Source organism: Bombyx mori, chromosome 20, assembly GCF_030269925.1.
Source record: "Bombyx mori chromosome 20, ASM3026992v2".
NCBI classification, from domain to species: domain Eukaryota; kingdom Metazoa; phylum Arthropoda; class Insecta; order Lepidoptera; family Bombycidae; genus Bombyx; species Bombyx mori.
In genome coordinates this window covers 11,658,424-11,677,248 of record NC_085126.1, presented here as the reverse complement: position 1 = coordinate 11,677,248, position 18,825 = coordinate 11,658,424, and the positions used below count along the sequence as shown (strand labels likewise).

At 43.5% G+C, this 18,825-nt stretch overlaps 2 protein-coding genes across 2 annotated transcripts in view; both read left to right on the top strand.

The window, feature by feature from the left end:
• LOC101738439 (mitochondrial S-adenosylmethionine carrier protein) overlaps positions 1-18,825 on the top strand; it is a 213,747-nt gene that overhangs the window by 84,145 nt on the left and 110,777 nt on the right. The gene's annotated exons all lie outside the window — the stretch shown is intronic.
• Tub2 (beta-tubulin) lies at positions 11,548-17,366 on the top strand. The gene is given in 2 exon segments (NM_001043499.1): positions 11,548-11,675; positions 15,570-17,366. Coding segments are annotated over 2 exon segments (1,344 nt in total). The 5' UTR covers positions 11,548-11,618; the 3' UTR covers positions 16,857-17,366.

Here is an 18,825-nt window from a genome sequence, read left to right as displayed (position 1 = left end):
ATACATTACAGTTTTCGTTGCCACGGAGGTCTGTAATGACAATAAAAGCGAGAAAATGATAATGACAGGGACAACGCATGAGAACAATAAGTCGAAAAGGTGGTTTTTATTACGCTTTTATTAGCTTCAGACGTATGTATGTATGTGTGTTTGTAACGGAATCTTTGAACATGATTTTGACCCCCTTCAAAACGTCGGATTAACTCGAAATTTGGTATACTTATGGGGTGCATGGTATCAGTAGTTATAAATATTTTATGAACAGATATGAGCAGAAGGGTTTTTTGATAATATCCTGAAAAGTACCCCACACTTTTTTTTTTTACAATAAAATCATTTTTTCTTACACTATTTTTAATTCAAATTTATTAAAATTTATTTTCTATTTTTTAGTTGGATTTTCTATAAAAGCGTATTTTGTTAGTTTTGACGGTCCGAATGTTGTTGTTCGGAACTTGTATATATGCGCTTTATCTTGAAAATGTCGTAAGCGAGATTCAGGCATCTGTCAATTATCTTGCGTTGTATGATGGCTACCCGCCACATCACTCCCCTCCGAGACTGGAGGTCGTGTCGTTTTTAGTTAGCGTTGTCCGTGCTGAGATTAGCTTGCAAGGGCCAGTGCTGCTCGAAGCCTGCGGTGAGTCGAGGCTGAGCTTGAATGCTGCGTGATTGTCGCCAGTGCTGCTCGAAGTCTGCGGTGAGTCGAGACTGAGCTTAAATGTTGCGTGCGTGTCGTGCGTAGTCCATGTGATGCAGAGCTGCCACGCCGGAGATGTGTGACCCCAAGCGTTGATGATCCGGTCGTGGGCTGCGATGAACTGTAGCGGCGTGATGAGGCAGTGAAGTTGCGTGCCGTAGGACCAGGAAGCGCGGTGAGTCGGCTGCGATGGTCCTGTTGAGGCTGCGATGCTGGCTTGCTGTGGGACGACTGTCAATGACGTGCTTTTATCTGCGAGAATGCGGGGATTGTGGTAGCCGGTCATTCCGATTTGAGCAACCGACGCGCGTGGACGTGCTCATTGTTTTGTCGGAAGTGACTACCGGTGATAATAGATCATTGTTCGTGGCACATCTGTGGCCCAAGTGTTTCTCGGAATTTGTACCTGCGCCTAATTGCAAGGCATTGCCGCCCGGGAACTGTGCAGTGGTTCTATTCACTCTAATTCTATTCTATTTATTCTATTCACTAAAATTCTAAAATTCCTAGAATCGCTTCGGCCAATTTAGTGTTACCGACGCAGGGGCCTCGCCGCAAGGCGAGCGCGTGTTTAAGTCCCGGGGCCGCCCCCCCGGGCGAAAATCACGTAAAGATGGAGGAAAAACTTTTCATCGACTTCATTCGGGAAAAATATCCGTCAATCGCGCCCGAATTCGAAGCCTATAGGGCCTCATTTGGTAATTATTCTCCCCCCGCATCTCTCGCCGCCGTCGCCAAACATGCCTCGCAGGCATGCCTCGCGTGCCCCGCCGCCGGTCCGTGTTCAAGCGCACGTACGCACGCCGCCGCCGTAGCGTCTAACGCCCCCGCCCCCGCTACCCCCGCGCCCGCGTCAATCACGTCAGTTTCGTCCGTCGCGACCTCAATAGCGTCTAGTTCAGGCTCCGATACCGAATCGGAGATGGACTTCGAGTCCGCGACTAGCCCTCAACCCGGAACCTCGGATGGGTTCCAAGCTGTAACGCGCGGTAAAAAGCGTACTCGCGTCGTGGAGTCCCGGAGCTCCATGACGAAGCAAACCAAGTCCGCGACCGCCTCCCGACCGCAGGTAGTCGTAACGCCGGAGTCGGACTCTGCCCGCCGCGTAATCCCACCGCCGCGCCCAAAAACCGCGCCCGCGCCTAAAACAGTTGTCCCGCCCCCGCTGATACTCCAGGAGAAGTCAGCGTGGAATCGCGTATCCCAGGCCCTTCAGGCCAACAAAATTAATTATACCCATGCGCGTAACGTCGCGCATGGGATTCAGATTAAGGTCGCAACGCCGGGCGACCATAGGGCCCCCTCTGCTTACCTCCGAAAGGAGAACATAGGTTATCACACCTATGCTCTTCAGGAGGACCGCGAACTCCGCGTAGTGATACGTGGAGTCCCCAAGGAACTCGACATAGACTACGTAAAGGAGGATCTGATCGGTCAGTCCCTCCCAATAATTAGTGTGCACCGGATGCACAGCGGACGCGGCAGACAGCCGTACAATATGATTCTCGTCGCGCTAGAATCAACCCCGGAGGCAAAGAAAAGAATCTCATGTCTCAAAACGATATGCGGCCTCTCCGGGGTCACCATCGAAGCCCCCCATAAACGTGGTACTCCCGGGCAGTGCCACAGGTGCCAGCTCTATGGCCACTCAGCGCGTAATTGCCACGCGCGCCCCCGCTGCGTGAAATGCCTCGGCGATCACGCAACCACAGAATGTTCGCGTGTTAGGGAAACCGCGACGGAACCCCCAAGCTGTGTCCTATGCCTTAAGCAAGGGCACCCGGCAAACTACCGCGGATGTCCTAGGGCTCCGCGTAAACGCCTGAACCACCCAGCCCCCCGAACCGTCGACCCAAAGACTTCGGCGCCTTCAGTGCCGAAACCAGCCTTCGTACCGGCTGCGGTTCCCACCGTCTCGGCGTGGAAAAAACCGCTGCCGTATACGAAGGAGGGAACACAAAACGTACCCCAGCTCCCGCCTGCGACACGTCACGCGCCTCAGCCCCTGCTCGCACCTCGCCCCGCGCCCGCGTACCGCCCCCCGCAACCCTCAGTCGTCAACGACTTCGCGCTCGTGCGCGACTTCGTCACCGCGGTAAACTTTGACCGTCTGCGATCGTTCGCAGATGCTATCCGTAGGTCGGTAACCCCCGAACAGCGGCTCGCGGCCGCTTTCGATCACATGGACGTCTACGAGTCCGTGTCTCGCACGTTATAAAAATTCTTTACCGGTAATCAATGGCGCAAAAAGGTAGAGAAAAACCGTATTCCCTTACGTTAGCATTCTACAATGCTAACGGACTCGCGCGGCAACGCGATCAAATTTTCGAATTCCTCCGCGATAATCTTGTAGATATTTTGTTAGTGCAGGAGACCTGTCTGAAGCCCTCGCGTCGTGACCCGAAAGTCGCGAATTACGTCATGGTTAGGAATGACAGACTCACCGCCTCCAAAGGCGGGACTGCCATTTACTATAGGCGGGCTCTGCACGTTGTTCCTCTCGATACTCCCTCGCTCTTACATATCGAGGCGTCAGTGTGCCGTATCTCGCTGACGGGACACCAGCCGATCGTCATCGCATCCGTTTATCTCCCCCCGGACAAGCCCCTCCTGAGCAGTGACATCGAGTCACTGTTTGGCATGGGAGACTCCGTCATCCTGGCAGGCGATATAAATTGCCACCACACTAGGTGGAACTGCCATCGTACGAACGTTAACGGTAGGCGTCTCGACGCGTTTATAGACGACCTCACTTTTGAAGTAGTCGGTTCCCCAACTCCAACATGTTATCCGTATAACATCGCGCTCCGTCCGAGCACTATAGACCTGGCATTGCTTAGGAACGTAACTCTGCGCTTACGTTCCATCGAAGCACTGTCAGAGCTCGACTCAGACCACCGACCTGTCCTTATGCAGCTCGGTCGCCCTCACAACCCAGCCACTGTTACGAGGACCATGGTGGATTGGAATAAGCTGGGCACGTGCCTAGCCGAAGCCGCTCCGCCAATCCTCCCTTACGGCCCGGATTCGAATCTATCCCCCGAGGACACCGTCGAATCCATAAACATCATTACCGATCACATCTCTTCCGCGATCATTAGATCTTCAAAAGAAGTCGATGTGGAGGACAGCTTCCACCGCATCAGACTGTCCTCCGAACTTAGGAATCTCTTAAGAGTTAGGAACGCGGCAATCCGGGCCTACGATCGTCTTCCCACGCATTCAAACCGGATTCGGATGCGTCGTCTACAACGCGAAGTCCACTCCCGCCTAAGTGACGCGCGTAACGATAATTGGCATAGTTATTTAGAACAACTCGCGCCCTCCCACCAAGCATACTGGCGACTAGCTAGGACTCTCAAATCCGAAACTACCGCTACTATGCCTCCCCTCGTACGCCCTTCAGGCCAACCACCGGCATTCGATGACGATGACAAGGCTGAGCTGCTGGCCGATGCACTGCAAGAGCAGTGCACCACCAGCACTCAACACGCGGACCCCGAACACACCGAGTTAGTCGACAGGGAGGTCGAGCGCAGAGCTTCCCTGCCGCCCTCGGACGCGTTACCCCCCATTACCACTGACGAAGTTAGAGACGCGATCCACAACCTCCAACCTAGGAAGGCACCCGGCTCCGACGGCATCCGCAACCGCGCGCTAAAACTCTTGCCAGTCCAACTGATAGCAATGTTGGCTACAATTTTAAATGCCGCTATGACGCACTGCATCTTTCCCGCGGTGTGGAAAGAAGCGGACGTTATCGGTATACATAAGCCGGGCAAACCGACAAACGAAACTTCTAGTTACCGTCCGATTAGTCTCCTCCCGACGATAGGAAAAATTTACGAACGGCTCCTTAGGAAACGCCTCTGGGATTTTGTTACCGCGAACAAAATTCTCATAGACGAACAGTTCGGATTCCGCTCTAAACACTCGTGCGTACAACAAGTGCACCGCCTCACGGAGCACATCCTGATAGGACTAAATAGGCGTAAACAAATCCCGACCGGCGCCCTCTTCTTCGACATCGCGAAGGCGTTCGACAAAGTCTGGCACAACGGTTTAATTTACAAACTGTACAACATGGGAGTGCCAGACAGACTCGTGCTCATCATACGAGACTTCTTGTCGAACCGTTCGTTTCGATATCGAGTAGAGGGAACTCGTTCTCGTCCCCGTCAACTGACTGCCGGAGTCCCGCAAGGCTCCGCGCTCTCCCCGTTATTATTTAGTTTGTATATCAATGATATACCCCGGTCTCCGGAGACCCATCTAGCGCTCTTCGCCGATGACACGGCTATCTACTACTCGTGTAGGAAGATGTCGCTGCTTCATCGGCGACTCCAGATCGCAGTAGCCACCATGGGACAGTGGTTCCGGAAGTGGCGCATCGACATCAACCCCACGAAAAGCACAGCGGTGCTCTTCAAAAGGGGTCGCCCTCTGAATACCACTTCGAGCATCCCACTCCCTAATAGGCGCGCAAACACCTCCGCCGTTAGCCCCGTCACTCTCTTTGGCCAGCCCATACCGTGGGCCTCGCAGGTCAAATACCTAGGCGTCACCCTCGACAGAGGGATGACATTCCGTCCCCATATTAAAACGGTACGCGACCGTGCCGCCTTCATATTAGGACGTCTCTACCCTATGCTTTGCAAGCGAAGCAAACTGTCCCTCCGTAATAAGGTAACTCTCTACAAAACTTGCATACGCCCCGTTATGACGTATGCAAGCGTAGTGTTCGCTCACGCAGCCCGCACCAACTTGAAGCCCCTTCAGGTTATTCAATCCCGATTCTGCAGGATAGCCGTCGGAGCACCATGGTTCCTGAGGAACGTGGATCTCCACGATGACCTGGAGCTTGACTCTGTCAGTAAGTATCTACAGTCGGCATCGCTGCGCCATTTTGAGAAGGCGGCACGACATGAGAACCCTCTCATCGTAGCCGCTGGAAATTACATACCCGACCCAGTAGACCGAATGGTAAACCGTCGACGTCGCCCAAAGCACGTCATTACGGATCCTCCTGATCCATTAACGGTGCTCTTAGGCACCACAAGCACCGGTCACCGTCCTCGTCGAACCCGTCGCTTGCGACGAAGGGCTCGACGAGCGAACTAACCCATAGACACAGCCCACTGAGTTTCTCGCCGGATCTTCTCAGTGGGTCGCGTTTCCGATCCGGTGGTAGATTCTGCGAAGCACTGCTCTTGCTAGGGTCAGTGTTAGCAACTCTCCGGTTGAGCCCCGCGAGCTCACCTACAAACGTTAGGGTGAAGCTGAAATAGCCTCTCAAGGCTATCAGCATAGGTAGGGAAAAAAAAAAAAAAAAAAAAAAAAAAAAAAAAAAAAAAAAAAAAAAAAAAAAAAAAAAAAAAAAAAAAAAAAAAAAAAAAAAAAAAAAAAAAAAAGTGGTAGCCGAAGTTCTTGATGCGCTGATGATGAATCAGAAGGTTGCGTGTTCAAATCACGTCGGGGTCACCAGTTTAGTAGGAATATATACGACGAAAGGAAGATCTTCCACCGAGCGGGTGATATTGCTCGGTAGACCGACGGTCCGAATGTTGTTGTTCGGAACTTGTATATATGCGCTTTATCTTGAAAATGTCGTAAGCGAGATTCAGGCATCTGTCAATTATCTTGCGTTGTATGATGGCTACCCGCCACATCACTCCCCTCCGATCCCAGTTTAGTAGGAATATATACGACGAAAGGAAGATCTTCCACCGAGCGGGTGATATTGCTCGGTAGACCGACGGTCAGAATGTTGTTGTTCGGAACTTGTATATATGCGCTTTATCTTGAAAATGTCGTAAGCGAGATTCAGGCATCTGTCAATTATCTTGCGTTGTATGATGGCTACCCGCCACAAGTTGTTTTAAACTATTATTTATTTTTAATTATGCCTTTTTTTTATTGCTTAGATGGATGGACGAGCTCATAGCCCACCTGGTGTTAAGTGGTTACTGGAGCCCATAGACACCTACAACGTAAATGCGCCACCCACCTCGAGATATAAGTTCTAAGGTCTCAGTATAGTTACAACGGCTACCCCACTCTTCGAACCGAAACGCATTGCTGCTTCACGGCGGAAATAGGCGAGGTGGTGGTACCTACCCGTGCGGACTCACAAGAGGTCCTACCACCAGTGATTACGCAAATTATAATTTTGCGGTTTTGATTTTTATTACACGATGTTATTCCTTCACCGTTGAAGTCAATCGTGAACATTTGTTGAGTACGTATTTCATTAGAAAAATTGGTACCCACCTGCGGGATTCGAACACCGGTGCATCGCTACATACGAATGCACCGGACGTCTTATCCTTTTAGGCCACGACGACTTCAAAATACTACTACTACTAGAGTAAACCTACTAGTACTAGAGGCAAAAAAAATGTTATAACGGAAGAATGTTTTATTCAAAAATACGCTTCGCTTGCGTATGGCAGCCCTGGGCGTGCTCATTTCATAATACTATTCATGTATATATTTAAGACGAACTTAACAGATGGTCGTTTGATTGAATGTATTAATCCGTTTCCATACATGGAGTATGTGCACAACGAATATGGGTCGACCAGTCTTTATATCAGGTTTTGCAAATGACACTACTATCGCCTCAACAGAATAATAAATTCTTTTTGTTTTTTAAACAATTTTTGTAATGAAATACGTACTTAACAAATGTTCACGATTGACTTCCACGGTGAAGGAATAACATCGTGTAATAAAAATGAAACCCGCAAAATTATAATTTGCGTAATCACTGGTGGTAGGATCTCTTGTGAGTCCGCACGGGTAGGTACCACCGCCCCGCCTATTTCTGCCGTGAAGCAGCAATGCGTTTCGGTTTGAAGTGTGGGGCAGCCGCTGTAACTATACTTGAGACCTTAGAACTTATATCTCAAGGTGAGTGGCGCATTTACGTTGTAGATGTCTATGGGCTCCAGTAACCACTTAACATCAGGTGGACTGTGAGCTCGTTCACCCATCTAAGCAATAAAAAAAATATTGCATAATTGCTAAATCTCAAAGGTTCGAGTGGTAGTTTTCATCTTTGTTTTTCGATGTAGGTCCTTTGCTCTTAAACTAGGTATTTCTTTCATGGCAATACCATGTGTCATGCGACGCTAATAAGCATATACATAGTTAAAATATCGGTCATATAATTGTATTTTGTTTTCGGCCAAATAAAAATTAATACATTAATTCGGTTTATTCGCAATTATTTTCATTATTTTTTTATTGCTTAGATGGGTAGACGAGCGCACAGTCCACCTGGTGTTAAGTGGTTACCGGAGCCCATAGACATCTACAACGTACCTAAATGCTACCACCCAACTTGAGACATAAGATCTCAGTTTGTACAGTACAACGGCTGCCTCGCCTTTCAAACCGAAACGCATTACTGCTTCATGATCATAGCTGAAATAGGCAGGGTGGTGGTACCTACCCGTGCGGACTCACAAGACGTCCTACCACCAGTAAGGATTCCACATAGTAATTTTCAAATTTTTATTCCGTAACTCTTGCAACCTGCAACTGACTAATTTCGGCTATATTGTAATTTCACCTCACGGCAATTTCAGTGAAATTACAAAAAAATAATCTTTACCCAGCCCTGTTGGGTGTGTCTAGTGTCTATCGCAATGCACCATACTGCGGTGATTACATTACCTAAGTGTAGTTCGTGACCAACCCTGTCTGGGGCGTTGACTTGCAAGGGGAGTGTGAGGGTAAATAGTAGTATGTCAACTGGGTCAAATGAAATTCAACTATTATATATTATGTTACCTTATCTAATGAAATAAAAGCTGTTCACAGAAACCTTATTTTTCTACCTGAGCTGGTAGCCTTGAGAGGCTATGTCAACGTAACCTAACAAGTAGCTGAGCTCACGGGACTCAAACTTAACGACGTTGCTAACACTAACTCTAGCAATAACAGTGGTTCGCAGACTCTACCACCGGATCGGAAACGCGATTCACTGAGAAGATCCGGCGCGGCGAGAAACTCAGTGGGCTGTCTGTGGGTTAATTTACTCGCCGAGCCCTTCGTCGCAAGCAACGGGTTCGACGAGAACGATGATCGGTGCTTGAGGTACCTAATAGCACCGTTAGTGGATCGGGAGGATCCGAAATGACTTGTTTAGGGTGACGCATGAACAGGAACCGTGAATATGGTATGGTAATTTACATAATATATAGGATTAAGTGTAGGGGATACTTTCCTAGGTGACAAAGAAAAAACAAAATTTAGGCATAGTTGTAATGTGGTCTAATATTTTATTAGTCAATTTGACCACGCGTTTGAATCATTTTTATTATTAAAGTAAATGGAATAAAGAGCTTCTACCATAAATAAAATTTGCAGATTTGTATTGTTTTTATATACTTAAATGATCAGACATGTCTGCGCGGTTTTAATACGTAGGCATTGAGATAATAATATAATACTCATGTCTAAAGGTGGGTAGCGGCAGACGTTGTTGATGTCCATGGGCTCCGGTAACCTTTGATGCCTGGTGGACCGTAAGATTGTCCACATATCTAAGCAAAAATATAAAATATTTAATACATACCTACTCACTATTGAACAATGCTCACAGCGAAATGTTGCGATGAATTGTTATCTAATGAGTCAAATATGTTTCTTTTTAATTAGGCGATTTAAAACAACAAGCAAGTAGAAAAAATGCATGAGTTACCTAGTTTCTGTAAAATAATTTCAAAACGCAAATGTCACGAAAAAAACCTCAATTATTTATAAGTGCCAACTATATCAATAGTTAAATAAACGTTAAAAATTTCAATATGCAAACAAACAAAACACCAGTTTTCATATTATTTTATTGTCTTCGTGACGAAAACATGGAAATTAGCGTAACAACTTATTATGTACAAATTCTGAGTCATATTCGTAATATTGATTAAAATTTACACTATGTCGTTCTTGAAAACACGGCAGCTGTCAAGGTGACATGACCAATATATTAAATCAATAAATAAATAAATTTATTTACAAATATTACCGGCTAAAGGGCAATTCAAATTATTTTAAACGTTCTAATCGATTCATCTATTTCCAACAGGAGGTTCTTTAGTGTCAGACTCGGACTAAAATATCTAAACACTTCCATTGACGTTGTGTACTTGTAATTTTATGTGTATTGTTGTAATCGTATTATCTTTTGATAAAAACAAAAGATAAACATTGTTTTGTAAAACTTCCCGATGACACTAATATAATTTTTAATTTAAGTATAAAAGTAATTCTCATAATTTCTACCAAAAGATAGCCGGCCGGCCGCGCCGGCATGTCGCCATATTGACATACTCAGAGCCATAGCCAACATAACAATACGAACCATCTGTGACATATTTACAAGATTATTACCAGTACCATGACTAGATCTTCAATTATTTTACTTTTCAGGGTTCCTCTAATTTTAAAAGGTGCTTATTTTTTCTTTTTCATGAGTGAGAGATGTTAAGAGAAGAATGGACACATAAATGGATTGTAACATTAGAACCGTGCTCGTTCTATCAAGTTGGTAAGACTGGATCCGCTTAAGGCCCTTCAACCAATAGGAACGCAAGACAATATTTAGAGATGCGACATATATCGCAAATTTTTTACCGATATTTTTTCGTCATTAAACGAAAACTGTCAAAATCATTGTCGTAGGAGTAATTAAGGATCGAGCTTGCCAATGGGGCAGTATCAACAGAAGGCACAACCCCCAGGTCAAGAAGGCTAGGAAGAGGAAATTCAAACAAACAAAAATCTATATATATAAAAATGAATTGCTATTCGTTAGTCTCGCTAAAGCTCGAGAACGGCTGGACCGATTTGGTTAATTTTGGTCTTGAATTATTTGTGGGAGTCCAGAGAAGGTTTAAAAGGTAGATAAATATGAAAATGATCGGAATTAAATAAAAATAACAATTTTGTTTTCCCTTTTCCCTTTCCCGCGTAGGACGGATTCCTTTTGTTTGTTTTAAGTTTATTTTATACAAAAGTTTAGGTCTTTTGTTTATAGATTGAAGCACTGTGAAGTCTGCCGGGTCAGCTAGTCCACAATAATGGTTGCAAAATAGAGAATGGGTTCTTCCTACAATTATTTTAGGCCCTTGTAGTCTTGTACGGAGATATTACTCGTAGCATTGAGTTCAAAGAAGACTATTCAATTTTTAAAGATTACAGTGGTGAAAGAAGAAGCAAGAATTCGTCAACGATGGCCGATTGTCTAGTTTTGAAGGATGAAGTTTCATTACGAAACTAACGAAAAGTAACAAATGCTATCTATGGATTACTAGCCGTACCAAAAATCAGCCACATAAGAGGAAGTTATTTTGCGATCCTTCACGATGCTGAGGCTCGTGGCCTCCCTTAATAACTTTCTCCTGGACTATCCTGCGCTAGCCTTGCTTATCCTAGGCCTCGCGCATGGCAGACTACGGCGTTCAAAGTAGAGTATATTTGGCCCGAGCGCATTGGACTTCTACGTCTGGGCCTAGTTCCACATACTTTACCTGTTACTAACAGTTACATAACTATTCAATGATAAATATTCCCATCACGATTACACTCACAGTAAATCAAAATAAATGGTTTGTTTCATTTGATCTTCTTAAATGTTAAGTAATGATACGTGAATATTATACGTGAATAATCTATGTAATACTCTATGTTAAATAATAGATATTAGGCGGCCGAACCTGAACTGCCGCAATGCGACAAATTTCTATCGATATTTTTCCGCGCACTATCCACCAGCACTATCGATCCGATAGCCTAGCTGGATCGGAGAGCACGGAACGAAATTATTCTTCAAGCGACCACGACAGTGAGTGGAGCGTGCGGAGCAGATTTTTAGTGTTAAGTAATTTATAGTTCACATAAATAAAACAAAATGAGGGAAATCGTACATATCCAAGCTGGTCAATGCGGCAACCAGATCGGAGCTAAGGTAATTTTGATATTCATTTGTTATTTCTTTAATAGATATTCCATTTTCGAAACGGGTGGCGGCCGGCATTTTGTGTGACGCTCGTGTTCTCGATTCGAAAAACTAATCTTGACAATTGGTTTTTTTTATTTGACTATTGTTTCATTTATTTTAACAACGTTATTTCGAATTAAATTAAATTAGACTCTGACGTCAGTTACAAGTACGATGAGCTAAGAGATTTTTATTTCGCCTTTAGTAGCTACAAATATATGTACAGTAAATCGATTTTAAAATGGCGTCTGGAGAAATTAAAGTGTAATTACATCATTTTATGGAACTTCCAAACGAACCCTGCCTTTGAATATGTTTGAACTTTGAATATGTTTAAACGAGACTGCCAGCGTAGTCACGCATTCCACGTGTTTTATCGTCATTAGACTACGATGCCGCGGTATTACTCATTGCTTTTTTTTGACTAATCCTACACTTAATTTCCTACGAATTTATCTTTAAGAAAATGTAGTACAATAACCATATTTTCCCCGTTTTTTTTCAAATGTTTTCTATTTTGTTAATGTGATTTATAATGTAACATAAATAGATAAATTAATTTAAAGAGAAACCACTGAAAAAAATAATACGGAAACAGCAGAGTTGAAAAAAAGGGAAACCGTTATTAAAATATCCGTTACATTAACGATGCGTGTTTTTGAATTACGCGTCAAGGTCGCCCTCCGCGTCCCTTGATAAGGACCGACCAATAGCAAGCCACGGCTCTATAACGTTCGAGATGCATACAAAAAGACCAAACTGAATGTAGGTAGCCTGCCGGGTAGCAGCTGTGTTGTGTTCAAACAGAAAAAAACGAATGTAGAGTTGTCAAAATATAAAATTTTCTTAATGAAACTTTTTATTCAAAATATCTGCTAATTAAAAAAAGACCAAATCAAGTGCGTATTTTTCCACGCATATTGAAAAGAACTTTTAACGTTCAAAATTGAATTGAAGGAATCTATTTTGTTTAATAAGTGGATTGACATTTTAATTTCTGTTGAAGTCTTTGTAACAGATTTTCTAAATTTCAAATACCTACCGCTTATAACTTTAGTTCTTTACATTTTTTCTTGAGACTTCTATAATTCAACCCTTTTTTTACTGATTAAATTTTTAATCTTTTACTTTACTACTTCGGAAGCCTATATCTCACCAGTTATCAACGTCAATAAAAATAAATGAAACCGCTACATCGCTGGTAAGACCTATCCTAGGATACCCCCTCCATCGGCAAGGAAAGGATCATAGCGGCAATAGTTCCATCAATTCTCTATAAAAGACACTGTAAAACAGGACATGAGCTTAACAGGCGCGTTTGGTAGACGGTGGCACGTTCCTAGCATCGCAGATGTCCAAGAGCGCAAAGATGATACACTCTCCATTAGATATGCACAATACATGCTAGTTTTCTTTGAAGGCAATAAAATAAAAGCGATTTCAGTTAGACATGTACTTTCTAAAACGGCCATTTCACATCTCAGACTGATTCTTATGCAGTAGACGCGCGTAAAAAATGTATTTAAAAGTAAAAACTGATGAACGCAGTTCGATGACCGTAACCATTCCTTCCGTGTTGGCGAAAATAGCCGAACGCATGTATATTGTTTTTATTATGAAAAGACTATTTTAGTGTGAAAATGGTTTGCTGTCTTTTTGATCATAAACCCAGTATATTTTACTGGTGGTAGGACCTCTTGTGAGTCCACGCGGGTGGGTACCACCGCCCTGCCTATTTCTGCCGTGAAGCAGTAATGCGTTTCGGTTTGAAGGGTGGGGCAGCCGTTGTAACTATACTGAGACCTTAGAACTTATATCTCAAGGTGTGTGGCGGATTTACGGTGTGGATGTCTATGGGCTCCAGTAACCACTTGACACCAGGTGGGCTGTGAGCTCGTCCGCCCATCTAACAAATAAAAAAAAAATGAAATATAAAATAAACTCTTCGATACTGAGAATATAACTGTAGATTTTTGCATGAATTTTAAAGACTACATTAATAAAGACACTGCAAACATTATAAACATAGCCAGACTTCAATTTGAAAAACGATGAAATATTAACAAAAATGAACATCTTGGAAATTATTCTGAACCCTAGAATAATGATGCACAAGTAAACATATCCCTCTTTTATACTAAGTGTTACTGCATACTGAGCGATAAAAGCATCGACAAAAATAAAGTATGATAAGTGATTCGATTCATTACTGCCCACGTTTTTGATAGATAAAACGGATAATATAATACTTCCAGTTAAATTGACACTTATAAATAGAGAAAATGTGAGTCAAACAACTAAATCTCCTACGAATTATTCTAAGAATCTCACAAAGTGGAAATGAGAGGTAATGTTTGATTATTTCAAGTCTAGCAGCAGCACTGGTCTATATCATGTATTTTTTGTCTGCTGATCCCATATCTTCTAATGTAAATAACATAGTATGCTACATTGAATGTTAATAGAAAAACTGCAAAGATAAATTTGAAAAGTTAAAATAAGCTATGCTATTACAATATTCCAGTTTTTGGCAAGATTCCCAAAAGTTCTCCAACGTCTTGAGATCACCAATAGTTTAGGAAATGCAGTCGTAACAAAAAATGCGGATACAAATACTGAGATACTTTAAAATTTATAAATAACTTTTCATAACATATCTTCACAGTTCTGTAGAAAGAATGAATAACTTGAAACAAATGCAGTAATTGTTCCAAACATAAATTAAAACTATTTTCACTGTTTAACTTCGCGGTTATGACTTTTGTTTTATTATTGACATTTGGAATACTTCAGCTCTGTTGAACACTGAATACTAAATTTCTCATTCGTCAATTTGAATATTACGCTAATTACACCGTAAAAGTTGTAGAAAGTATTAAGAGCTCTTAAATTGACATTTAAATGTTCAAAATTAGATATAAACTAATGTCCTGGTACTTTCACTAGTCCCCAAATATCAATTAACACAAATATACCCTTAGAAGACAATATTTAAATCAATAATATTTCAGGTCCATAATTTTCATAAAACAAATATTTTTCTCCCAAATTGGTTAAAAAGAAGCCCAAATATGATAATTTCCACTAAGAAATCAACTATATCACTAGGAGGTGCCATAGAAAAACTGGATGCAACATAAAAATAAAATTTCATTTGGATTTTATAGTTGGCTAGACTAATATGCTGTTATATACGTACTCAAATAAACACTATGTAAAATTAAATTATGTGAAAAACATTGAATAAGCAGCTGTCGTTCTTGTGAACTATGAATGCGTCACCACATGACTCATGGTTGATAACTTATACTCAAAAGGAAACTAACACGCCCATGCTGAAAATAGCATTACAATAATAATACAATAGATATCCTCTATAGGTTATAACTACTTATTGTTCAAAGCTTCCAATAATTCAATCAAGAATAAATAGCTGAATCATCAGAAAGTTTGATCGAAACATGATAGATAATGCTTTTTTTTTGTTTTATCATAATGGAAATAAAAATCTTAATGTATTTCGTGTGCCACAAACAAATAATGTAACCTCACTGATAGCTTATTTTGCCGTTTGGTTGAAAACATGATCCAATTTCTTTTTTATTGTTCAAAACCATATGATGCATACACACGATTTCCAGTATAATTGTAGTACCTACGCCTCCGAAAATCTATTTTGGCTCTATAAATATGGTAACATTGTGGAGGTGGTGTTTGTATACCAGTGTTACTATGGAAATAGTGACTCACGTTTCTACATAGCTAAGAGTTGCTAATAAATTAGCCTTGAATCAATCTGTGATCAAATTTTTGGTTTGCAAACTAAATAAAACTAATTTTTATTTTTTCTCTTTGTTTTAGTTCTGGGAGATCATCTCCGACGAGCACGGCATCGACCCCACCGGTGCCTACCATGGGGACTCTGACTTGCAGTTGGAGCGCATCAATGTATACTACAATGAAGCCTCCGGCGGCAAGTACGTGCCCCGCGCCATCCTCGTCGACTTGGAGCCCGGCACCATGGACTCTGTCCGCTCTGGACCTTTCGGACAGATCTTCCGTCCGGACAACTTCGTCTTCGGACAGTCCGGCGCCGGCAACAACTGGGCCAAGGGACACTACACGGAGGGTGCTGAGCTCGTCGATTCAGTTTTAGACGTCGTTCGAAAGGAAGCGGAATCGTGTGATTGCCTCCAGGGATTCCAACTGACACACTCGCTCGGCGGCGGCACCGGTTCCGGTATGGGCACCCTCCTCATCTCCAAAATCAGAGAAGAGTACCCTGACAGAATAATGAACACATATTCAGTTGTACCATCACCTAAAGTGTCGGACACAGTAGTAGAACCGTACAACGCCACACTTTCAGTTCATCAATTAGTTGAAAACACAGACGAAACCTACTGTATCGACAACGAGGCTCTCTACGATATCTGCTTCCGCACGCTAAAACTATCCACACCCACATACGGCGACCTGAACCACCTGGTGTCGCTGACCATGTCCGGCGTGACGACGTGCCTGCGGTTCCCCGGACAGCTGAACGCCGACCTGCGCAAGCTGGCGGTCAACATGGTGCCCTTCCCGCGTCTGCACTTCTTCATGCCCGGCTTCGCGCCGCTGACGTCACGCGGCAGCCAGCAGTACCGCGCGCTCACCGTGCCGGAGCTCACGCAGCAGATGTTCGACGCCAAGAACATGATGGCCGCCTGCGACCCGCGCCACGGCCGCTACCTCACCGTCGCCGCCATCTTCCGCGGCCGCATGTCCATGAAGGAGGTCGACGAACAGATGCTTAACATCCAGAACAAGAACTCCTCATACTTCGTGGAATGGATCCCCAACAACGTGAAGACCGCCGTGTGCGACATTCCCCCTCGTGGTCTCAAGATGGCCGCCACCTTCATCGGTAACTCCACCGCCATCCAGGAGCTGTTCAAGCGCATCTCGGAACAGTTTACCGCTATGTTCAGGCGCAAGGCTTTCTTGCATTGGTACACCGGCGAGGGCATGGACGAGATGGAGTTCACCGAGGCTGAGAGCAACATGAACGACCTTGTCTCCGAGTACCAACAGTACCAGGAGGCCACCGCCGACGAGGACGCAGAGTTTGACGAGGAGCAGGAGCAGGAGATCGAGGACAACTAAGTCCTTTCACTAGACGCTCTCGTCTCTATATTAAATAACCCCCTTTCCATCTCTCGCCTTTCGAGAGATCCACAATACTTTTGCTTTTCGTATTTATATAGTAACTTCAATAGTTTCAGACTCCAACATGCATGATAAAATAACCTAGGAAGTACACGTTATGTCGCGGTAACAGGTTGTGTTTACATTCCCGGTGTTTTTCCTTGACTACGAAGGGCAGCTCTGGAATGTTTATTGCAGTAAACAGCTACCCTCAACGACGCGAGCCCTTCAGCTGAGCATGCGCGCGGTGCTGTGACACTATCACACAAAGGGAAAAGATCTTTTTTTTTATAAGGCTGAACTTGATTTTAATATCTAAGATGTAATTTTAGTTCTTCGTTTTGTAACCAGTGTGATGAGTTGTTGGCTTTTTCTAATGAAAGCTAATTTATATCGTACAACTTTTTTTTTTCGAGGTCGATCAAAGTTTTTGATTATATTCCATCTGATAATAAAACTACATTGAAATAGTGTTGTTCTCATTTTGCCACGCTGAATAGGTATGTAATACTTATTCATTCCTTATCTAATAAATCAATATCTTTAATACAGTAACAAAGTAAAGAAACCTTCACTCACAATTGTAGGTGGAAGTAAGTAGATAGGTATGCGAGTTAATCTTATTCCGCATCTTTTTTTTTAAATAGAGGTAGGTAGCTGGTGGCCTCGAGCATGTCACTAGGAGGGGTGGCTTTCCAACTGCACAGCCCAAATGCTAAATGAGCCCCAACTGCCCGAATGCTGAATGAGCCCTAACTGCCCGAATGCTGAATGAGCCCCAACTGCCCGAATGCTGAATGAGCCCCAACTGCCTAATTACGTGTAGCTATTCGAACGCAACTGTCATCGGATTAGAATCGCGACTCATTAAAAAGGATGGGGAAACTATCATTAAATATCATGTCAAATTCTTTTGAAAGAGTTAAAATACCTACTGCTAAGTGGTTGTGGTTCCCGTGGACTTCGCAACGTGAGTACCCACTTACTAGTGCAGTCGAGATCTCAATTTAATTGTTTAACGGCTCTCTATAAACCGGAAGACTGCTTCACGGCAGAATGATGTATTAATCCGAGCGGCCTTGCTACACTCACAAGTAGCAAATAGGTAAGAAGGTACTTTATTCATGGCAAGAATGAAAGTGATAAACTACAAAAGCAAGGGATTATTTTTCTGTAAGATTAATAGATAGGTACCTACCTACGTTTAGTGGGTACACCTAATTTATTTCTAGTACCTAGGTAGGTATGTACCTAGTTAGGCACTTCGTAGGTAGGTAACGTTAACACAAACTAAATTTGAATGAACTTGCGCGACAATAAAAATACAGGTAGTGATGTAAGAGTAACAAATGAGTCTTAATTTTATATATAGTTACCTAGCTCCAATAGCTCTGTTGCAAGATAAATCTAGACTAAATATTCGGTAGCTTTGCCCGAGAGCAAAACAAATTTGGACATAATGCTCTGGAAATTATTTACAAGACCTACAGTATACTTATCCAATATGGAGGAGTAAATGGCTAACCTATTAAATCAATGAGGCCGGTGTCTACGGCGGCAGCTGAGCTGAAACTTATTCATGCGTCCTCCTCACGTCGTTTCCTCACTACTGAGGGTCGCGACCATCATATTTCGACAGGATTTTACTCCTTGTAATGTCCCTCCAACGCCTCCGATCATTCGCCACGAGAAGGGCTTATTCACGCGTACACTCTTAAAAATCTCATGGAAACCAATTACTGAAGAACCAACGACAGGAGAGAATCAAGTCATTAAAATAAGTCTATTAGGCATAACAATATTCGGGGAGTGCTCTGAGGAATTGTTCGAGATGATACCGACATCTCGTTTTTACCATCGCACCGCCCGCCACCGGAGTAGGGTTCATCCATACTACCTGGAGCCACTGCGGTCATCCACAGTGCGT